The sequence below is a fragment of the Semicossyphus pulcher genome, unplaced genomic scaffold, assembly GCF_022749685.1.
Source record: "Semicossyphus pulcher isolate SPU_LCO1_2020_fin unplaced genomic scaffold, fSemPul1.0.p SCAF_6, whole genome shotgun sequence".
Lineage (NCBI taxonomy): Eukaryota > Metazoa > Chordata > Actinopteri > Labriformes > Labridae > Semicossyphus > Semicossyphus pulcher.
Genome location: NW_027211737.1, coordinates 18,703,707 through 18,728,267, shown reverse-complemented (window position 1 = coordinate 18,728,267; position 24,561 = coordinate 18,703,707). Strand labels below are relative to the sequence as shown.

The following is a 24,561-nucleotide window of genomic DNA, read 5'->3' as shown; positions in this document are numbered from 1 at the left end:
TTTGGCCTGATGGTGGCGCTAGAGAACAGGTCGACTCACTGATAGGTTTCATTATCAAAGGGTTATTTATGTATTTAACAAATAAACAAACTGCCTGACACAAAAACTTGGTCAACAATTTTATGTAAATCATTTTCTGGAGGCAAATATACCTTGGGGACCCCAAGGGTAAAATGTGTTAGTTTATTTGAGGATAATAGGAGGGTTAAGTGGTTAAATACAGTATAACTAAGTACATCCACATAGATTATAATATCATCTGAAAAGTTAAGCTGCTTAAGTCGAGTCCTGCATTATTACTTTAACTTGAGGCCATGTTGCATGCAGGGTCCCTGTGTCATAACCAACTTCATTATTGTGCCTCATATTGTGCATAATCAGTAAATTTGGGACCAAGTATGGCAGCACTAGTTTACTTTTTCTGGAGTTGAGAAAAATATAATTTAGCTGTCATGAAAAGTATTGTATGTCTGTGCTGAACTTTAAGACAAAAGTGTGTAAGGTTCTTCAAAGCGCAGAGAATAAGAAGGATGGAGGTTTAACAGGGGTCCACCGCTCATTTGTCCCCCTGTGGATTAATCTGGCTGTGTGTGGTCTGTGCTCCAGACAAAGAGCAACTTCTGCAAAAAACTAAAAATGTCACAAATTGTACAAAAAGAAAAAAAAGGCTATCGTACAAAAGAAATTAAATTAAGGATTAGCTGCACAGGTCTGTGAACAGCATTCCTTTAAGGACATACAGTACATAAAAAGACTGTACTGGGCTGTTTTCAGTGTACGGCACCTGACCTAACTGATTATTCCTGTCCGCACACATTTCCTGAATGTTTGACTAACAGGCAAACAAAATCAATTTATGTAAATAAATAAACCTTTTCTGATCCCACTTTCTTCATGGCTCCTGTGCTAAGTCTAGAAGATAAGCAGTAGCTTATTTAATGAGTTGAGAGTTTGAGCCTTAAGAGTGGTACACAGCAGGATTTTGGTAATTGCACGTGTGAGTACATATTAAGGCAACTTCTCTCTCACTCAGACAGATTTGGATGATTTTTTGGCGCAGGCAGTGTTTACAGGGCAGCCTAAAGGCATGCTTTTGTAGTATAATAATTGCCCCATAGATATTTTACTTAGCGATGCTGGTTGGTACTGAAGAATGTATTAGTACTGAAATAGTGACTGTTAGTTCTTTGGCAGCTACCACGTGACTAAAAAATCACCAGAGTACTCCCAGTTATTATTTTCCTAAATCTATACATAGGCCTGCATGAGACACACATCAATGAACCCTTTGTTCTCCAAAGCAGAAGTCTGAAGGGCATAAGAAGAACTCTTTGACACTTTTCTTGAATGGATCTCAAAAAACAAGCATTCTTTGTGAAAGTTGTACAAACCAATATTTATTTCCACCAAAATATTACAGATCAAGTTATATTTCAAGGTGAGCTTACATAATCTAATCATTACTACCCAGTATATCTCTGAGGTTCAGGCAGGGCTCCATTGCTTACAGCACCTCTTATCATGCTACATTTTCTATAGTATATTACTGCTCTTTGTGATATAAGTATACTCTATATAACACATAACAATCTTAACTTGTCTGACCCCTGAGTCATGGGTTGTACTTCATATAGAAGTGGATAACAGTATAGTTCCTGCTCCATCCACACCGTTAGACTTTTTGTTGTTGTTGGACTGGAACGCGTACTCGATTTCCAGGAAGGTTTTGTTCTTGGTTTCAGGAACAACGAGGCAAATGTACGTCGCCACTAAGGCGCAGATGACCAAGAAGACCAGGAAACAGTACTGCTGCAGTCCGATCTGTGCAAATGAAGCATAATACAAGTGAGTACAACTCAAACATCCAAGCTCTTGTTTCTAAATTTGAATTGTAGCAGCTCATGAGAAAATGAAGGCACATTTTGGAATTATACTTACCACAATAAAAGGGAAGGCCAGGCCGATGAAAAAGAAGCTGAACCAGTTGAGTGACCCTGAGATAATGTACGCTGCCGGGCGCGTGCTTTGTGTGAATAGTTCCGCAGTCAAGATGTTCGTCACGCCACCTTCACGGGAGAAGACACAACAAAAGAAATCACTGTTTTAACTGTTCATCACTTCAGTAGTCACTAAATTTGACTCCAATGTTACTGATTCATACCTGGTCCCAGGCCAAAACTCAGGATAAAAGCGAAAACACAGGCCATGCTCAGGTATGGAATTATTGGGTTGGCTTCCTGTGAGACAGATAACCACACAAAAGTGTTATTTATAGATATACGTATTCAATTTCATTTATTATGATGTAAGCTTTAGTTATTGTAGAGGTTCAGTGAAATTGAAATAGCTTGAAGAAGCTGTTGTGAGTTTTAAATGTTGTTTGTTGATCAGTTCTTCATGATTCCTGGCTACTAGGGAAAGCGACACCAAGTGGAGTAAAAACCATATCAGTGTCGTGATAGGATAAGTGACTGGAAATTACAGACATGAATCAAATTAATTAATTGTAAAGCACCTTCTTACGACTTCAGACGGGTCAGTGAAGTGAAGAGAAGAGAAGGCAGCATGTAGTAAATAATGTGCCCATAGTTAAATACTTCATACCTGGCCTGTATACGTGCGTTCATAGCACTGTTTCTTTAACAGAAACCCAGCCTGACCTTTGGTGTCTTTACTCCTTTCTCACACTGAATGAGAGCGTGTCAGTACTTAAAGGATACTGTTTCATTTGAGTCCCCTCTTATGGTATGAATGAACATGAGATCTTGGAGCGTGCTTTGAAAAAGATCATACATTTGACCCAGAGAGAGGCTAATAAATAGACTATTGTATCATCTGCATAAAGATGCACTTTAGCTGTACGCATGTCCTTCGCAATGTTGTATAAACTTTGAGATCTCCATGAAGCTTAACTTGTGACTATGTGTAAATACACAGTGAGTTGTAAACAGTTCATGAACTCTCTATAGCCATACCACACTAACATAAGCAAGTCTGCATAAGCACAGCTCGTCATTCACAGAATCAAAGGCCTTGAACCGATCCAAAACCTGTAAACCAGATTGAGTTTCATTTAAAATCGTTTTAAGCCATAATTCCTCTCAGTTAAACAAGTTGCTCTGAATCCAACTGTAACCATCACTTTAAAAATTGGAACCAGTTTTTCCCACATGCACCTGCAGGTTTAGCTCCAACCTTTGGAATAACCTTTTCTGAGCATCCTGCACAGACCCAGTGTTTAAAACATGGTCACGTAAAGGTCTGCTGACTATCCATCCATTATCTATACCGCTTATCCTGTTCAGGGTCATGAGGATGGGATTCTATCCCAGCTGTCATTGGGCAAGAGGCGGGGTACACCCTAGACTGATGGCCAGTAAATTATAGGGCAGACAACCTTTCACACTCACACCTACGGGCAAATTTAGAGTCACCAATGAACCTTGTTGTGGATTTATTAGTAAAACTCACTTGTTCCTCTTCTTCCAGATTAGGCTCTTCAATCAAACCGACCTCTCCAAGGGTCGTCTTTAAACAGGAACTCAGTTCTACTTATAATCATAATCACCAGTCTGCTATATGCACACGATTCATACACTTAACTTCTTCGGTTAAACAGTAGACCACCACTTGCTCACACTGCAATCTTTCCATGCACACTATTTGATTCACCACTCTCCTTGCTGGGACGCTTAATCTCCTTAAATGGACTAATCTCTGCAGATTTGTTTATTCTTTTTATTTGGCCCACAAGGAGGATTAATTATGTTCCTTAGTTTTAAGGAACACCTTAGTTCCTTAATACAATCGGAGGAAAACATACAGTGATTTAAATATCTTTTCCTCTGAGGGTTGTTTACCTGAAAAGTGAGAGTCAGCGTGATTAAAACGCAGCAGACACTCATCAGCGTGTATCCTCCTGCGATGAGCACTTTCCTTCCCAGACGGTCAATGAGCAGACCCTGTGAGGCACACAGCATGTCACAAGATCAGGAAGAATTCTCAGGCCAGCGCTTGCATTCATATCTGAGCTTTCATGGTGATAATGTAGTTTTGGTCTGTCAGACTCTGCTCACACAGTGTGTTAGTTCATGTTTCAACCACATATACCTCGTTTCAATTATTTTATTCACACTTATTTTTTAACCTCTATACAGCTTTCTCTTTGGTGAACAATAAAGTATTTTGTGTCTTTATTTCAGGAGCTCTTTCCAAACTTTTCAAACACTTTAAGTTTTTTTATTATAACTGTCTGACCTGTTTTAGCCTTGTTCCTGTGCACTTATGCCTACGTATCTTTTTCTGAAGCATGGAGAAGAGTCATACAGTGAAACTCATACTTACACATGTTAAAGCCGTGACGCATTCACAGGCACCAGTTCCAATGGTCACGTATGGTATTTTCTCAGCAGGAATACCAGCTTGTTTGAACAAGTAATCTGCGTAGAAGTAAATCTGCAGAAAATACAGAAAAGAAGACTTTTATTTAGGAGTTGTACTTGAGATTCAAGACAGATTCAACCTGGGCAGAGACTATTGGACAGCAGGTAGATCATCATGTACATACAGCGTTGATGCCGTTCAGCTGTTGTGCGGCATTGAGCAGCAGGATGGTGAGCAGCTGCCAGCGGATGGTGCGATCAGCGAAGAGCTCCCACGGCTTCTTGGCCTTGAAGCCTACGAAATTATTCTTCTCCCTCTCTATTTCTTCCCATTCTTCGATATAGCCGATCCCTCCGTGCAGTTGCTTCAGAGCTGCGGACGGGAGAGCACATGACGCACTTGGTAATTGTAGTTTTTATCCACGAACACCATACTTTTAATCTGATCATGCTGAAAGGTCTGTATTTTGATAATCCCATCAAAAGCTTTACTGCATCAAATCAGTTTCTTAGAGTGTGATCCCATGCTTCAACTCACATGAAGACAAATGACGTTGCCTCTGGGGATGCCAGACAAAAGGAGTCCTTAAACTTTAAAGTGACGCTGTCATGTGCACTAAATCAATCTTTCCATATTAAATATAAAATCACAGCAAATTCCAAACTTAAGTGAGCGTCTGTGTACCTTTTTTACATCTGGCATCATCGCCTTTGTCAATGAGCAGGTAGCGCGGGCTCTCTGGGAACCAGGGCAGGATGAGCAGCTGCATGATGGCTGGGACACATGTGGTGGCGAGCAGGAGATGCCACAGCTCCTCTCTGCCCAGGAGCTCTCTGTCGAATCACACACAGATGTCTCATCTTGCTAAAAAAAAAAGATTCTGAGGAAGGGTTAATATTCTGTATGATTAAAAATGTATATGTCCAGTATTTACTTGAGGCCGATCACTTGTCCGGTCAAAATTCCACCGGTGATGAATATAGAAGTTCCAGTTCCCATCGCCCCACGGAGAGCCGTGGGAGCTATTTCTCCCAGATACAGAGGCTGAACACAAAGTCCGATACCTTTATGAAAACACAACATGATTAAAGTCAAACTTCAAATATTTATCAAATGATTTCATATATTTTTAAAAGTCAGTTCAGTGCGACAGTCCTTATATGTTTCACTGTATAAGTCACCTGCGTTTATTCCACAGAGAAGACGTCCAGCGATGAGTAACTCAAAGTATCCTGTTGGGTAACTCAGACCCATCAGCAGAGCAGCCAATAATGCAAAGATATTATTGGACAACAGTGCCCCTTTCCTGAAAAAGCAGGAATACAACACTTAATACTGAAATACAATAAGGAGAGTATTAACAAAATATTTTGTCCATACCTCCCCAGCATCATGGACATTGTCCCACCGATTGTTACTCCAATAAGTCCTCCTACTGTGAACATAGACACAATGGTGGACCACAGCAGAGTGAGGACGTGGTCCGATATGTCCGACTGGTAACGTTCACTCCAGGTTTGGTTGATGAAATCATGAACGTACTGGAGACAGAAGAAGGAAAAATCAACGTGTACAGCCAGCAGGTAAAATAAAAACGAGGGTTTAAAAATGTTTAAATGTATGTTTACGTGTGCGTCATCACCAGACATCACTATGAGGAGGATGTGTACTGTGTGTTAGTGATGGATACATGTTATTGAGTAACTACAGACTATGAATCAGACAAATACTGAGACACGTTGTCAATACTGTACAATATATATTAAACCACTATGTTGTAGATCTTATAGTGAGAGTTGGTGGCCTGTCCCTTAACAGTGTTCTTACCATTGTAGGTGCATTGATGACAGATACATTGTATCCATACTGAAAGGTTCCCCCTATACAAGCAGCACACACAGCAAGCAGAAGGGATCTGTTTGGGAGCTGCAATAAAACAGAACAAAAGAGAAACACAGACACAGAGTGACATATAAAACATAAACCAGAATAAAGCTGCTTCCCATCTTACTTCATCGTACTCTACATACCGTTGGTTGCTTTGTATCTTTGATTCCTTTTACAAGCAGAGGTTGATATTCGTCCATAAATTCTTTTGGCATTTTGTAGCTGATGTTTTGCTGAGCGTTTGGTCCAATAAAGTATGTGCACAGAGACTGGCCTTTCCTTCATGTAAAGAGTTTGTTCTCAAGTGGAAACTTGAATCTGACGGGAAGCCGAGTTTATCCTGAGGATGATACAATTGATCTGTTGTCATAAAGTCACCGCGTGGTGGAGAGAATCGGCTGTACCGTGCATGTTATGATTTCATGGCATCAGATCTGAATCAAATCGCAACAATTCGTCTCGGGTTGTATTTCTCCGAATGAAAAGAAAGGGGATGTGCTACAGCCAGGGACGTCAGGCTGGGGTGGGGGGAGAGGGACTGAGTTTATAAAGCCCTCATGAGACGGGCCTACAGAGCTACTAGAATGATTAGAAGCGGATGTGAGGAGGGGCCCATACAGACTGAGTTTGGAGCTACGCCCCTGACTAAAGCTATCTAAACACATGAATTGAAGGTCAGAAGACTGCACGTGTGTGAATGTATACCAGTGCAGGGTAGAAAAAAGTGCCACAGCTTCCTCACAGGCTGCAGAGGAGGCAGACAGTCAGGAAACTGACTGCTGAGAGATAAACTTCAGACAGTGGCCTCAATGAGTATCTGATTAAAAACTGTTTTTCTGTTACAATTAATATCTTAAATATTGTAATATGTATATCTCACATTGACTCTTTATCTCAATCCAGGTCTGTAAAATTGGATACAGTCCAAAAAAGGCATAAATGGTAAATGGACTGTACTTATATAGCGCTTTTCTAGTCTTTGCAACCACTCAAAGCTGCTTTTACACTACATATCACATTCACCCATTCACATACCGATGGCAGAGGCTGCTACGTAAAGTGCCCAACTGTCAACCAGTTATCACATTCGTACCGTCGGCTATGCCTCCAGAGGTTCTGTGTCTTGTCCAAGGACATTTCGACATGTAGCCTGAGGGAGCTGGGGATCGAACCTTTGACCTTCCGATTGAGAGACAACTGACTCTACCACTGAGCCACAGCCGCCCCAATCATGAAATCATGACTCTATGAGCCGTCTGAGTTTGACTCCCCTGATGATTCAGAGTTCACAAGAGCAGGCATTAAAGTGATGTGAACATCTGCAGCAGCTTCAGTCTGTCTGAATATTCAGAGTACAAAGGTTCCTGGAATACGTGGAGACGGGTAACTGATCATGAAGGCATCGTCACTCTCTACATGTCTGTTATTATTAATGAAAGCTCAGTGTTAAGAGGTTTATATGTTATAATTAATTGTTTTAGTATTATTTATGACTAATGTATTAATGAGTCATGTTTTATAAATCTATTAATAAGATCAAGATCATGAATTAACAATATTTATAATTTAATTATCACCAAATACAAAATATCAACACAAAGGAATTTTTCAGAACCTGAAACTTGATCTTATTAATGGCTTTTAATTGATCTTTGAATCATGCATATTTTTGACTTATTGTTCCTTTCTACAATTATTATTTACTAGAACTATTAGTTACAACTTATAACCCCTTTACAGAGTGCACCTCTATAAATAGCAGTAGGCCCGCTTACATTTTAGACAACATCGATAATATTTACCTTCCTCCTCTTCACTTTGACTCCTGAGATAGATGTTTTAAATTAAGCAAACGAATCATCCTCCAATAAATAGGAAAAAAATAGACAAAAAATAAACCCAAACACCTTCTGTGCAAAATTCTGCTTCCCAGGCCAGACCTCACACAGCTCCCCTTACATGGTCTTGTCGCAGGCTGTCCCTGTGATCAAATGATTATGCATGTGTGGACAAATAGACTCATATTCATCGCAAATTTGGCTTCAGTTCAAAATCGAGTCACGTGGAAAGCACACATTTCCATCTAAGCCCCCTCAGGTGCTAAATGATCAGAAAGAAATTAGCTCAGTGGGTTGATTCGTACTCACCTTTTTGCCCGACTCCCCAGCTCCATTATTGGTTTTCATTTTAGATGCTGCCTCAGAACCAAGTGCGAATGAAGCACGGATGTTCCCCTTAAGTCTCTGCACTTACATAATGAACCCCTGTTGTCAGGTGCAGCATATGATCTCAGGAGAGGAGGGGGAGTCTGACTCATTAACTTCTCAAACACATTCCTCGCCCCTGGGTGGCCTAATGGGAATGCTGAGTCAAACTCACAAACAATGTCATCCCTTTCATGTCCAAGTGAGGGCTATATTTTGTTTTTGTCATTGTTGGATGTTTTTTTTTTACCACAGTCTCTTAAAAATAATTCACTCCCAGTCTCACTTGGAGACATTGTCCTACTGTTCCCCATTAAAGATCTGCAGAGAACAGCAAATTAGGATTCATGAAACTGCACAGGAACAGTGTTCTCTGCAGCATAAAATAATACTTTAAATAGATGATAATAACTGAAAAAGGATCTGCAATAACAGGTATAATATTTTAAAAAGTATGTGTGGACATATTAACAGTCCTTTAAAAGTTCTTCCCAGGTTTTGTTCTTCCCAAGTCTGTGCTGTGACATCAGTGCTTCTGAAGTAGGTCGAACAAATTTAGGCCTCTGATATAACAACTTATTTTCAGAAATTTTTCACAAGTTCCACCAACTTGCTGACAATGTCCGCCCATAATCTGTGCCTGGCTTTTCAAAGGCATGCTGTTCTGCACGAGTTGAGAATTTCACTGCCATAAACTTTTAATCCTGAATCAGCCTCTGAGAATTTGCGTACAGCGGGAATTTGAGCCTTAAAAGGGAAAATCCTTCTGGCAAATGGAAGTTAAAACATGTCATTTATTTATAATGAGCAATTTGGTGTTTGATCTGAAAGCAGCAGCAGACAGGGTGAAGTGATGATGTCCTGGAGCTGGTGAGCAGACAGCAGACAAAAAGAAACAACATGTGACAGGAGTTTTGGCAAACTGAGAACACGTGATTCAAAGCCCTGCGCCAAATAAAATCCACTTGGATGTAAAATATAAAAACAACATGTCTGAGCTGCCGCGGTTAATAACAAGCAGATAGCTGTCTGATATAGTGAGCTCTTAGTGTACAGATGTGTTCAGCTACACCGTTATTCAGAGCAACAGGTGGTTATAATGGTCTCTATAGAGGAGGATAGGCTTCATGTTTATGTGTTGTTTCATGTCTTTCATGTGTTATTTCTAATATATCATAATGTAAGTGTTTATAATCTCTGCATGCCTTCTTCTGTTTGAATATTAAAGACTGTCACCGTAATCTGCTTGTTAATTTAAGACAGAATTTTATTAAACCTGAAGGAAATTCGAGTGCCAGATTGCTCCAAAATGACACACACAAAATAAGAGTGATTCAGAATAACAACTCAAATATAAGTGAAATATGCAATATGACTTATGGCAAGACTTTGTGGATGCTTTTAATTCAATTTTTAAGCCATCTTTGCATTGTATACGTTTTTTTACTTTTTATTTTTGCACAAATAAACCACTGAGAGAGTTAAACTTGATGAGTGTCTTTGTTTGCAGAAGTTCTTTTCCTGGGAACTCTTTTCCAAAGTCATGTATAAAGAACAATAACCATTTAGGATTTGGAGTTGGCTTTTCACTGTAATCTAAGGGTTGCTGGAGTTAATCCCTCTTATATGGTCCGGACTCTAAATTCCTAAATTAAAGCTTTGATTATAAAAGTGGTTGGCCGAGGCCACAAGAGCAATTATTAGGAATAAATTTGATTTGGAAAATAATTATAGACAAAATCATTTTAGATACAGTTTTTGAGAAGTAAGCAGGTTTTCTTCCTGCAACATGGTGTAAGAGAAGTAAATATCCACTAGTAGTAACTGCATTTCAGTCAACAAATTATGTCAATGATACACTGCACACTACATGCTTATCCTGTTCAGGGTCGCGAAGGGGGGATTGCATGGGGAGAACATGCAAACTGCACACAGAACGGCCCACTTCGTCTGAACCCGGATTCAAGCTAGGAACCGTCTAATGGCTGTGAGGCGACAGCGCTGACCACTACACCACCGAGCAGCCCAACAACAGACGGAAAATTCAAAAAACCACAAAAGGAAGCAGATTGAATTGAAATCAAAGAAAGGTTTCAGATTTTGAAGAAGCTCAGTTCAGTATGTTTATATTTTGCTGTCAGTTTTGCCCCCAAAAAATAATGAATATTGTTTGGGTCTGAGAGGGCATGAAAGTCTGGACACTTCAAGTATTTGACAGCTTACAGTCCCAAGTAAATTTAAATGAAATGCTTATTAATGCATCTGTATGATATAATCCAATAATGTCTAATTACTATAACACAGATGAGGCACACCCAACTACAGCACAAGTAGACGCTCCTTATACAGTACTAGTGTACCTTTATGAAAGGTGGATCTTTCACTCTTGGTTTAGTATTGGGATTGCTGTTTTTAAAGGATTTGAACAGGTGACTTTTATAGAGCAAATATGAACTGATTACCCCCAGCTTGGCCAGAAGAGGAGTAGAAGTGAGGTAAATGCAGGGTGACTTCTCACCAGTTTCATTCATATCGTGTTGAACTGCGTATTACCAAACATACAGTACAAGTCATCAGGGGCATTTGGGGGTGGGGCCGGTGGTGTGGGGCTGCAGGGCATTTGCCTGCTTTGCCCGGTTGGTAATCCAGCCAAAAATTTCCAAGTCATAGCCTATAGGGTTAAGTCTTATTCTCTAAACAGTAGCCTATAGACTCAAACCCTGCAGCTCGCGCCTGGGACACACTGCATGTAGCAGCGTGTGATGGCTGCAGCCTGCCGCACTGGACTGCTGTGGCTCGCGCTGTTCCACACCAGCAGAGGCGCTGTGGAGATTGAGGCCTGGGGGAGCTATTGGGGGGCTGCATTGATTATAGCAGGTGCTGAGGATTAATGACTCCAACAATAACAAACCAGATTAACACAAAATTAATTCTGTGCAAGACTGATAAACAAACCCATACATATGTAAACAACCACATACGACCACAATCCAAATCAAACCACAAAAAGCATCAGTGGATTTACACAGTGCTTTACCTGTGAGCACTAGCCAAAGTTGAGTACAGTATGGTAAAGACATTAATCTTCTATCGCTATGGAAACAGCACTACCAATCACAAGCTAGCTGCTGCCTGATAGCTGTAGCTAACGTCAGCCTGAGGCATCCAGCACAGAAGTAGCTTACCTTCAGCTCAAGACACATACTTACAGTTTGTTCATTAAATGCAGCTCGTCCAAGTCTTCTTCTTTATCCTCCTCATCGTCCTCCATGTTTAGCATCAGGATGTCCTCCACCATGTTAGCAGTTAGCATTCTTGTTGCTAGAATTAGCAGCCTGTGATTGTTGCAACTGTCATCACCCACTCTCCCATGTGAAGTGAACCTTTATCAGCTGATTAGGGTTAACAAACTAGAAGCACAAACTTACACTACACTTACACTTTAACTGCTAACTGCAAAAATGATACTGTATAGCAGGTTTATGTTGGCCCACATAGAAAATCAGAGATGGATTGAACCAACCAATCAAATTGCTCAACAAGCAGCAAAGGTCAAAGGTCAGTTTTCATCACTCACTAACAGCAACATCTTTACATAAATGATAAGTTCATTTGATTTTAGTTTTGATTTGACTTCTGCAGCAGTCTCTGTCTGTTTCTTTTTTATAAGGTCGATGGTCTTTTCATATTGAGTTGGTCCTTGATTATATCCATAAATAATCCAATGTTTAATTTTGTGTAAATATAAATTACATTTATACTTATTTTAGAGACATATCGAATACGATACAGAAAGTTTTGAGTATGTTACATATTATAAACAGACATTTACACTGTAAATGTCAAAGATGTAAGGTCTATTTTTTCTGAAACCTCACGGGGCTCTTTGCTTGTAGGTGGCAAGACTCCACTGTTCCTGTCGAGTCTGTACTTGGTGTTCTGTCAGCGTTTGACCGCAGGAGGGCACTTCATCCGCACAGCTGCCTGCTGGTGCAGCACTGAAACTCTTCCCCCGGCGGTTTGGGAAACCGCAGAGAGGCGGCTGGTGGCTGGTCGTCATAATGTCGGGCAGAAAGCCCCGGTCTGTGGCGAACCCACTGGAGTCCGCGATCACCACACCGAGTGAGAGGATCCTGAAAGAATGCCACAGTCTTTATGTGGACACCGAAAACGGTAAATTATCAACACACGGGATAAACATAGGCGACGTTACGGCACAGTTAGGACCGTACAGCAGAAACAAGCACGCATAGTTGTGCTGTTATGTAAGTTAGGGGTTCAGTTTAACTCTGTTTAAAAGTAAGGTGGGAGTGGGACAGCGAGGTGGTTTGATGTGAATATAGGGTGGTGGTCTGCAGCAGCTGATAGTGTCAAACACATGATGACATTGCACACTGTGTTGCCCCTCTGCAGCCTGCTGCAGGGCAGCGCCTCAACGGGCTGTCAGGTAACACCTCTGCAACATGTTGTTGAAAAACTGTTGAGCCCAGAGGGGCCTAAACTGAATCAGGCGTTTGTCTCTTTGGTGTGTGAAAGTAAATATTGGAGAGGTCTTGAACAATAAACCCTTTATACTATAAGGTTCACACTGTGCGTGCGCAGACTTTGCACTTAAGGAGTTGCCTCACGATGTGCCCTGTTTTAGTGAACATACAGAATGATAGTTGCAGCGGCATTATTTAGTTGATTAAACAATTATTCGTCAGCTATTTAATCAATTGCTAACTATTTTGATACATGATTATTAGTTTTGTGATTAGTTTTGACTCTTAATCTAAATCTTTGGTTTGCGGACAAAAGGAACAATTAAGGATGTCCCCCTGGGCTTTGGGGAACAGTGATCTAAATTTTCCATTAACGTTTATAGACCAAACAACTAATTGATTAATAATAATAAAAAAGATTAGTCAATGATGTAAATAGGCATTAGCTGCAGAGTTGTCATAGTTAACTCTGGTATAGCAAATGAGACAGGAACAGGCTTGTCTACTGTTGAGCTTCACTCATAATATCTTAATTTTCCACTTAATTTTATGGCTTCATCATTTTCATAGAACTTTCCTGGAAATACTTAGTAACTTGATACCAATTAAAGGATAAGTCAGAGTTTATTGTCCCTGTATTTGTATTTTATTTTACAGCTGATCTGAAGCATTACATTGTGATGCTGCATGCCCTGCTTACGTGTGTCTTTGTGTTCTCAGGCCTGGTGAAGATTGCCAGCAGCCTGGGAGTGCGTCTGCTGCCTCCCAGAAAGAAGATAATAGTGATGATAATGGGTAACCACTCTGCAGGGAAGAGCTCCTTCATTAACTGGTAATACATCTCTTTGTCTATGGGCTCTGTGGTGCCAGGCTGCCTGACCATCACATGCTCTGCTTCATGTGTCTCCATGAGATACACAACCAGTGACACAGAAATATCATCTTCACACATGATGTTTAAAAAGTACTTTGTAGTTTGAATAACGTTCTGCAGTTTAGTTCATCGGTTGTTAGTAACATGACATGTTTTTCTTTTAGCAGCATTTATTGGTTCAGGAAATAATTCAGATTCTCTCTAAGAGGAAGCTTTTTTTTTTAACCATTGTGATGAGCATCATTTGCATAATATAAAACGGCATGCTATCCTTTATTTTATGCAAATGTTACAGATGTTAATCTTACTGGATTTAAGAAGATGAGACTGTACAAGGTTTATTTTTCTGACTGTACTTTTTTTGTTCCTATTTGACTAAGTGTAGTTTATTGTTTGTAATTCAGCGAAACGGAAGGGATTGCAGCTTCACATAACAACTTTTTGGTCCTCTTACATATAAGCTGGCATTCTCTGTGCGCATGCAGCAGGCTATCTAAGTTATCAGTGCTAAAATGATTAAAAAATATATATTAGTTGAGTTGACATAAAATAAATTGACTGAAATTGAATAAATTGTAATCGACTGATTGCTCTAGTTTTTTATTGAGGAAAATGGCTGACGACTCAATGGCCCAAATCTGATTTCCATCTTTATAAATTGGATATCTCTGGGGTTTGGCCCGGCAGTTTGACAAAATAATCAACATAAGGACATCAATTTATGCACTTCAAAATAATAATGGGCATTTCTCATTATTTTTTGCCATTTAAAACTAAAAGGATGGGGAGAAGATGAGGCCACGACAATAGTCTTTGCAAATTATGCAAATTATGTATTTGCTGTAATTTCAGGTATGTTGAGGAGCACATACAGAAAGCAGGCGTCGCCATCGAAACTCAGGGCTTCACTTTCATCACAAGTGGTCGTAAAAGAGAATCATTGACGGTAAGACCAGCAACATTTCCATCACTGATACAGACAGACTTGATATTCAGTGTGAATAATAGCCCTAAAGCAGATCAACCGACTAATGCTTAAAAACAAAACAGCCAGCTTTGTTTTTATGCCCGATTTAAAGGTGTTTGTAATTTATCCTGAGATCTTATTCCTGTTTGTTAACTGTCAATATTTCATATTCAGTTGAATTTCTAACTTCAATAATGGGATCTGAAGCTGCAGCCAGTCATGAAGGTTAATGAAGCGATATGATCGATGTCAGCCTGCATGGAGGGCACTCCCTCAGTCAGCTGTGATTTCTCATTCTCTATGCTGCTTCAATGAGGGGCTTTGTGTACACACACACGCACACGCACACACACACACACCCACCCACACACACACACTGACGTCTTTGCAGCATACAAACAGGCTGTGGAGACACCTGTCCCTCTCTCTCCTCTCCTCCTCTGCCTCTCTGTTCATCTCCCGCTGTGCAGAAGGTGATGAAGATGAATAATATATTTGCAGGACTGCAGAGCGGAAGGATTATCTCCTACCTACAGGAAAAGCTTAAAGAACGCGCACTGAGCTGCAGCGCTGAGTGTCAGACTTGAGTGCAAAGTCTTAAGAAGAGAAAGCACTCTGTTGTAGCTCAGATGAACTGCACAGTAATATTTGTCTCATCAGTCTATTTATCACACTGTCTGTGTTTTGTAACTGTTTCACAGGGGAATGCTACGCTACATCTCTACCCTCACTTTCGACCACTCCTGGAGTTCAAAGGTAAGTCTTTTCTTCTTGTTTTAGCATCAGATGCTCAGGAATGCTTTTTGAAAAGTGCATGATGTGCCATGGTCGGATAGAAAAGAGAACCACCAAGCCTCAGCTTTGTACTTGTCCTCTGCTAAAATCCATTTTATGTTTCTTGATGAGTCATCATGTGTGGATTTGGTGTCTGCCTGCATTTTGTGCTCAGTAACTTGATACATAACATACAGAAAATGTTCTGTGTATTTCCTGTGAGGATTATCACTCAAAAGAAGACACTTTGCATCTTCCCTGCCTTAGATAATGAAGCAGCATTAATTATTTCCTCCTTTCTTGTGTTGAGATCAACACTGCAGTGTAAAGATGCAAACAAAGTACTCAACCCCTACTAAGCCAAAAAACAATACACAGCCATATGCTGTATATACTCAATGTTGGGATCTCTTGGCGGGAGAATGAACTGTGTAAAAGGGTTCCTGCAACCTAATGTCACATTTGTCTTTTGCACGCAGAGAAAAGGCAGCTCTAAAATACAGAACATCAAAACATAGTTTTTCCTGAAACTCTGGAACAAATAAATCCTGTTTCAAATGAAGTCCTGTTCGGTCCTAAAGCTTTTTAAATATCGAATCAGTCAGGTAAAAAATGAGGTTAAATGAGATATTATGTCTGGGGCGATATATCACTTTGTATACAGTGAACCTCATGGTGATGATGATGTCAATTTAAAAGCCCTTTCAGAATGACAAGGCTGATTGTTTTTGCTTCTTTGACCACTTGAGGGCAGTAAAAATAAGCTGTTTAAACAAAACACAATTATTCAGCTTTTGTTCGTATGCTAATTGTTTTAAAGTTGATGTGGTATATTGTTATCTAACAGGAGCTGTAACATGATCAGGAGCAGATAAAGAAAGGATCAAATATGTTTCTCTTTTAATACAACAACACTGTTCCAGCTGTTAAGATCCATGAATGCACTATTTTATCACAGTTTATTCTAACTGTGTTTAAAAGTGAGTAATCAGTCGTCAGTGTAGTTAAATGCTAAATATTATAAACCAACTAAATGGATTATGGATGCAATTATGTGTAGCGGTTAATATACTGCACATAATAAAATATTCAGATAGACTGAACTATGTGTCAGAGCTCAATTGATTTGAGAGGGAGAGAGAGAGAGAGAGCTCTTACAGAGTACAGTGGAAAGCTCTGACGCTCCCGTAGGAGCCCTGCAGTGCGGCCATGCTCGCGTTAGCAAGGCACTGCCCAGGCACTGGACGCTAGTTACTGGGCTCAGCATGAGCGCCTTGGCTCAGCGACACTAGCTGAAACTCAGGCCCATTGTCCGAGCCTCAACCCGGAAATGTAGAGGTTACTCTAATTACTCCCAAAGCTTAAGTTTACAACCTCAATATAGAAACCTGATGATATTTTAAACGACAACATTGATGCAACAACGCCGATCAGTGTCATCATCTTTGTTTTTTGGTGTATTCCGTACTTGAGGCTACACTTAATTATGTCATGTTCTGCAATTAGCCGTGACCAGTGACATCATCTGTGACGTCCACTCTTAACACACAGATATTCATCAGTAAAATTAAGCACGGTAAAACAATTTTTTTTAAATGACTGTTTTTGTACTGATTATTTTCCCTCTGCTGGCATCATGATGAAAACATCAGAGGGCAAATAAAGAGGATAAAGTGCAAACAATGATGCTGCAGAGAGAGGCAGCATCAGGACCAGTGAGCTGGACATGAATGTAATTGTGAGTCACAGTCACAGATCGCTTCCTTTGAGTTGTAAGACGGTGCTCATCTGTGTGGCAAATGAAACTGCCGAAGTTTGTCGTCATTTAAAACCGCATCTTGTCCCCTGCACTGATGGCTGTGTCATTATTTCTCTGATTCTGCTCATCTCAGGTGAGGTCGTCTCTTGTGATTGGAGGTTGAGTTTAGGTGACTCAGCACTGAGTCATGCTTTGACGTGTTGAGTTTCTCTCTATAAATCAGACACTTGGTCCCCTCTCTACATGTGTGCAGTTAGTTTCTGAGACGTGATGCAAGTTGAAGATTCCTCTCACATGAATAAAAGAGAGATGCTATTAAAGCACATTGTGTTAAGACAATTGATCAGAGCTCTGTGTGCGTCAGCGGTGGTCTGAAGCTTCAAGATGTTAAGGTGGTCGTGCAGAAGAGTCTGGGTGTGCCTGCTGTCTGAGTTGGAGCATCACAAGGAAGGGGGGAGGGGAGGGGAGTAATGTATGTGTGTGCGTTGACAGTGAGTGTGTGGAGAGCGAGGGTTCACTGGGTGCGGACCGGAGCGCTCACGGTATGTCGTGTGAGTCACACGCCCCATCGACAGCAGTGCAGTGGAGTCAGGAGGAGCTGCTGAGAAATGTCACAGCCGTTAGAGACGCCACAGCCCTGATCCAGGAGCAGCAGCAGCAGCAGCAGCAGCAGCAGCAGCTCCACCCAGCAGGCCCGAGCCTCGCACAACACCACCGATGTGCTGCTGGAAATCTTTTTATCTGAACTTCATCTCCGCCTCTGGAAATACTCTATATCAGGCATTTGTTTACCTGTCACAGCGGCTGTGGATGACTCATCAGAAAAGCAGCATAGATCCTTCTGTGGGAGTAGCTGCTGATCGTACAGTTTGCTCTCCTTCGGGATGTGCATGGAGATACTTCTTAATGTTGTTTCAGACTTAAATGAAGGATGTTTAACTCTGTCTGTGAGTCTTAATCTTAGCAACCTGTTGTCATGAGGTTAGACTTCATCCTGCATGAGAACTGGAGAGTTCTTCAGGGGAGAAACGACTCATTATCGTTGTATGTTGCTGTTTAATTTACTCCTTCGCTTCGGTTGTGTTTGCACTGCGTCTTGTTGAACTGTTTGGTCCAACAAGTCCTTCTTTAGTCTTGGCTGATGCAGCATTATTGCAGCCTTTGCCCTTTTCCTCGTGTACAGCGCAGCCTTCTCAGTAACAGCCACTTGAGGAACTTAGCACTCATTGGCGAGTATCGCTCTCGTTTCCTTTAAGCCTACTTAAATGACTTTCTGCAACTAGAGTGGATGCATACGTTTGTATCAGCGGCATTTTATTCACTTTTGCATTGTTACACATATACTGGCAGTCAGCCCGTGTGGAAATATACTTCTAAGACGTGTTTTAGGATGTAGATGCATTGATATTGTGGCCGTGCTGGTGTAAGAGAAACATGAGGGAATGCTAATGTGCCCCCGCAGCAGCAGCCCTGCTCGCTGCAGCACAAGGATGTGATTTGTGCTGCCTGTTAACACCTGCCTCTTCCTATGAAACAGCCTCAGTGTCATCCAAGGCCTATGTGTGTGTGTGTGTGAGGGGGGGGGGGGTTGTAAAGCGAGAATTGGGTGGGGTGGTGGGTATGGGTGGGGTTTGATTTGTCACTATTGGGGTCTGTCCAAATAGTGATCCTGTTCTGGTGCTCTGTGGTGTTTGTAGTGGAGTATCGTAACCTCTCAGTGCGTTGCCTCACAGTCGTTCTTCACTGGCTAGCTTTATGTCCCACGCCCCACGCTAAAGCTGCCAGTTGAAGAGCTGTTGTGTGTAACCATGACAACAGATTCCAGCACAAAGATTACCGTGACAAAATCTGAAAGTGTTTTAAAGTGTTAAAACAGAAGTTCTGTCTGTGAGGGTGTGGCCTTTAACCCACTTTTTACTGACACTCTTTCTCAGATGTAGCCAACAAACATACAAATCCTTATCCAGAATCATCCTTTATATTTTTGCAGTGCAATTACAAATGCACAAAAGCCAGGAAGCAGCAAATGGTTGACAGTGTTCTTGATCTTTAAAGTCACCGGTCTCCCTCAGGGGTTCAAGTATTGACCGCACTGCGGCTTCCAGGAGCACACAGTAATACAGTCATTAGAGGTGACAGCTTCCTGCAGAGAAGCAGCTTTTATTTATATTCAGCGTGTTGTTACTTTGAATGTGTCCTGAGGGAAGCACCGTCACACACACAGTGTATATGTGTATGTTCCAGGTGTTATGGACTATCTGTGTGCCGAGATCTCCACCTCCAAGCAGAAGAAGTTCAGTCTGGTGACGTTTGTGGACACGCCGGGTTTGGTGGACGGGGACATGGTCTATCCTTTTGATGTCAACAGCGCCATCATTTGGCTGGGTATGTCAACGCAGCTGTAAGTTTTACAATCCACCCTAAAGCTGTTGTGTTCCTCTCACAGATGTGATTTTTTCGTGTGTGTGTGCAGGAGAACAGTCCGATCTGGTGTTTGTGTTCTTCGACCCGATGGGCCAGGCTCTCTGCAAGCGCACGCTCAACATCGTGGAGAAGCTGAGTGAGAAATGTGGGGACAAGCTGCTGTTCTACCTCAGCAAGGCAGACGAGGCAGGGAAGGAAACAGACAGACAGGTGTCGACTTAATATCTATTTTTAAACCAAATCCTGATTGATTGAATCCTAAAAAAAGTCAAGTTTAACCTAAAAAATGACTTACACTTGTTTGTTTCTGCAGAGGGTGATGATGCAGATAGTCCAGGAACTGTGTCGCCGTCCAGGTCTGAACAAATGTGGTTTTGAGATGCCGACAATTTACATCCCCAACCCGCAGAAGGTGAGACAGTTTGTGTGCTTTAAGTTCATGTAATGGGCCATTAGCAGGATGGGACATAAGCGGAAATCTTCCTGCTTTTAGTTTGTCAGGGCAACCGATAATCAGTCTCTGTCTGGGATTGATGAGAAAGTGGATCCAAATACCACTCAGCACAATATTTCAGTTATTTAGTCAGCTATTATGGCTTGTAAGCAAGAGCCACGCCGACATGACTGAGGAGAAACTTTTTCTCCACTTAAAGTTTTCACCAAACTACTGGATAGACTTTATCTTACTCAGGATGTCATTTGTCTTCTATCACATGTTCCAGGATGGGGCTTCATCTTGCTGCACTCCTTTACAATGTGCTCACTTATATACCCTTACCAAACAGCTTGACCAAGTATTTTCCTTACACAAACATATCTCAGATCCAGGTCTGATCTCGGGTCTAGATTTAATACTCTTTGCTTCCCTTGGGGATCTGCAGCCATTGATTATCCTCGAATGTAAATTCTCCGCTCCAGCTCTCCTGGTGGCCTCTGATGGCTGGAACAGGATGATTCATTTAGCGTCTGATGACTGAGACAGTTATCTGCTCTAAGGGGGGCACCAGGGGTTGTAAACCATGGCCTCTGATCAGCCACCTTTGACATTTCCAGCCCCAGTCTTGAATTATTGCTGCGCCATGTTGTGATCTACAACCACAAAGCTCCAATAGTGATGGTAGATTTGTGCGTTCCTCCCGACCTCCAATTTATTTTTGCTGAGCGAGTGTAAGTTCACTTCCTTCTAAGTGCACATGGCCGTCAGTCAAAGGGTTTGTTGTGGAAGCTTCCAGACCTCCTCTGTTTAAGATGCACAGCTGATCACGATGTCTCCAATATCCTAAAACTGATGCTGTTGTTGTGGTTCTATTAATTCTGTTCAATCGTCTGTAACTACCTAAATAAGAACTATCAGGTTCTTAGGAACCAAACACTGAGATACACAAGAACAAAAGTCTGTTTTATCAGGTACAAAGTGTTTTATTCTTTGGCAAGTACATTGCAAAGCTGGAATAAGATAGGCGTGGCTTCAGAATACAGAACAACATTTTCCCTGGCATCAGATTTAAACCTCTGTGTTAGGATCAAAGTGTTTGGTTAGGACATTCCTGATAGGTCGGTCATGTAAACATGAAAGTCTGTAAGAGGTTAGCTATGATGCTGTTATTAGTCATGGATTCAAGACAAGATCCTGCACCATTATACTTCTGCCTACTTGAAGGAGCACAAGGAAACGTCTCTGTTTAATAACATTTTAAAGCAACTAACTGTTGTACCTGCAAGTGCAAAGCTTATCCTTGAGTTCTGCTGAACAGGAACATTTAGAAACAGAGATGCGACTTCAAACTAATTGCATTGCTTTGTAATCATAAATTAAATGTTTTTTGATAGAAATAAACACATCAAGGTTATAAAATAGGTTTTGCACTCATGCGTTTGTGTTGTTTAGCCGAGCCGGTGTGTGAACCAGATCGATGGAGTGTGTCAGACCATCGAGAAGACCATCAACCAGGCCGTTCAGAAGACTCTGGACCAGCTGGAGAAAGACTGCGATCTCATTTGTTCTACCATCAGCAGCAAACTGGAGAAGGACAGGTGTGACTCTCAGCCTACAGCCAAGCATGTGTTACTGTGTTCATGCTGTTGCTAAAGCTAATATAACCTTTTGTAAGATGGGAGACTGCGTCTTTGAGCAAATAAACCATATCATGATTAAACAGAGGAGATAAGACACAGCAGATATTACACGCTGCAGAAAATGTGATATTAAAAGCAGGTTTCCTTTGTGTGCTCGCAGGGCCGATGCGACGTACAACAAAAGCGTCCGCCTTCACTCGTTCCTGTGCGGCGCTCTGGGTATTGTCCTTCCTGCCCTCTTCATCCTCAGCTTCATTGTGAACACCTTCTCCAAAGAGCAGCTTCACGAGCTGCTGGGCGAAGGGCCGGCTCGGACTGTCTTTATCTTCACAGTGAGTCACGCAGGCCTTATTTATACAAATAACACTAAAAAACAATATAATTTAATATTTATATACCTATCTCTGAGTGTCTATTGATCATGTGTCCGACAGGGGATAGTGATGTACTTATGGGACTGGATACCAGAAGATGGACAAGTTGTGTTTGTCATCTTCTTTGGAGCTTTCTGCTACCTCCTGCTTTTCCTGGCAAAGTATTTTGCAGGGTGAGTATACAATTATACAGAACAAACATACACACAGTGCACCAGCAGTTTTATTGGTATTGATCTACAGAAAATTAATCTGCAGATATTTTTTGATAATTCTTTTAACAGTGCCAAAATGAATTGGTTTAGTTTGTCAGTTGAGAAGATTTTCTGCTTTCTAAGATGTAAACTGAGCATCTTTTGGTCTGTTTAACGTACAAAATTAGACATTTAAAGATCTAATTTTGGAGTTTAGGAAGCTCTGATGGACATTGTTCACTATTTTCTGATTTTTAACAATTCATCAAGGAAATTATTGTACGATTAATTTATGATGAAAATTCTTGTGAATTGCTGCCCTAAAAACACACATCCATTTGGTCCATACCTGGAAAAAGTAACTAAAAATTCAGTCCTTATAATAAATATCTTTGTTCCTCAGAGAAATGTCTGAAATATAGAGCTTTTTCTGTTTTGTCAAGAGGATGTGTGTGTTTACTTCAAACATACACACACACTTCTTCACAAACACAGAGTATACATTTTACACACATTGACATGATGTTGTGCTGCTCTTTTTTTCTCAGCCGAAGGAATACAACTCTAACGAAGAAGGAGAAGAGGGCGATGGCCGAGTACAGTGACTACATCCAGGATGTCGTCAGAACCAAGAAGGTTAGATTTCTATTTTGTGCCGTTAAATCTGTCTGGTATAAAAGTTCAAGCTGCAGTCATGCTCATTATGTGCTCATACTATCCATGTTATGTAGAACGTTTTATATAAAACCTCTCACACGGTTAATTTTCCTCCACAGGGGAAACTGTATGAATGGTACCTCCAGCAGTGTGCGGCAGAGTACGACCTCTGACCCCAGGTAAACTGGACACGGTTAACATGTTTGTGCATTTTGCGCCAAGCTTTTTGTGCAAATTGGCCTAACTGCCCGAGTGTGTCATTTGTTGTTTACAGTGGATTCAGAAGGACAAGTGATCATCCACCAAATAATCAGGTGTTCCTCCTCTCAGCCGGGCAGGTGTTACCTCTGATGCATCATCACTGCCAACATTTATCATCTCATGAGTTTAAAGATAGAAAATCTCAAAAGTGCTTTTATTTGTCAGTACTGGAGAAGCTGTGATTGTAGTTGTTTGATGAAAACAGATCTCAGAATGTGAATATTTGTGGCACATCAATGTTAAAGTCAGAAAAAGACTTCTTAATTCTTCTTAAGTAACTTGTAGGAAACAACAGTGTTTTTTCATGATAAAACCTCGTTGTTCACAAGTCTTTGTGCTCCTCAAATCTCATGACACCGTCCTGAAGACTCTCATTTGGTCTTTACAGGATACCAGAAGGTCCTTACTATAGCAATAATGCAACTACAGATGCTGTGAAAACCCTCGGGCATTAAAGTCAGACTCTTTTTTAACATATTTTCATACCGATACGAGCTGCAAGCTTTCTCCTGCCTCCAAGTATTTCATCAGCTATAATCATTGGTTAATCATTTTCAAGTGATGATATTTTCATAAACCACAGTCAACCTTGTTATTTAAAACTTGTATACAACAGTTTACAAAACGGATCAGCAGTCAGTCACGTGTTACTGCACAGATGTTTATCTCCTTGTTGTTAACGAGCCCTTCATGTTGTCTATAAATGCATCTAATTTAAATCTACTTAAAGACTATATCACCATGTACTGCCTTCACTCCAGTGTTTGTACCTGTATTTATTAGTCTTTGAGCTTTTTACCCAAATAATGTAGAAGAACCTCTGCGGGCTGTTTGCAATATTCTTGTGAACACTGTCAGTTTGTGTCGTGTGTTAATTGTCCTCCTCATTAGGGAAGAGACTTGTCTTACAAGATGCTTCATTTACAAGTTGTGTGTGACTTTATATATTCTGTGTACGGTTTCCAAAAACATTTTTAATGGTATGAAGCCTCGACTCATCTGGCTTGTCTTTAAATGCTTTTTGTAATCCGACTCAAAGAATGGAACTTTTCATGCAGCTGCAAACTCGGCTCTGTCACTTCCTGGACACTTATTAAAGATTTTTTAATGACCTGTGCTTGGACACTTTTTGCATCACTCCTGGATGACACAGTAACACTTCTTTTGAGGGGTTGTAAATAAAATCCATGTATATTGTGTAAATTGTACTAAAAGTATACAAGTCAGCAAGTGAATTAATTGA

At 40.9% G+C, this 24,561-nt stretch overlaps 2 protein-coding genes across 2 annotated transcripts; one reads left to right on the top strand and one right to left on the bottom strand.

Moving 5' to 3' along the window:
- Positions 1–1,444: 1,444 nt before the first annotated feature.
- Positions 1,445–6,485, bottom strand: slc2a11b (solute carrier family 2 member 11b). The gene is made up of 12 exons (XM_069682646.1): positions 6,414–6,485; positions 6,211–6,309; positions 5,764–5,924; positions 5,565–5,689; positions 5,318–5,447; positions 5,068–5,216; positions 4,568–4,755; positions 4,345–4,455; positions 3,861–3,962; positions 2,162–2,237; positions 1,939–2,066; positions 1,445–1,821 (listed from the first exon to the last, which is right to left on the bottom strand). The coding sequence occupies exons 1-12, from the start codon at positions 6,483–6,485 to the stop codon at positions 1,627–1,629; spliced, it is 1,536 nt and encodes a 511-aa protein (XP_069538747.1). The 3' UTR covers positions 1,445–1,626.
- Positions 6,486–12,503: 6,018 nt separating this feature from the next.
- On the top strand, positions 12,504–24,429 carry LOC138609964 (uncharacterized). Its single transcript, XM_069682647.1, has 13 exons — positions 12,504–12,647; positions 13,679–13,790; positions 14,685–14,778; positions 15,501–15,555; positions 19,577–19,717; positions 19,806–19,966; positions 20,070–20,168; positions 21,645–21,790; positions 21,993–22,164; positions 22,267–22,379; positions 22,949–23,036; positions 23,177–23,236; positions 23,332–24,429. Exons 1-12 carry the CDS (start codon positions 12,536–12,538, stop codon positions 23,228–23,230), a joined length of 1,347 nt encoding a protein of 448 aa, XP_069538748.1. The 5' UTR covers positions 12,504–12,535; the 3' UTR covers positions 23,231–23,236; positions 23,332–24,429.
- Positions 24,430–24,561: the final 132 nt, after the last annotated feature.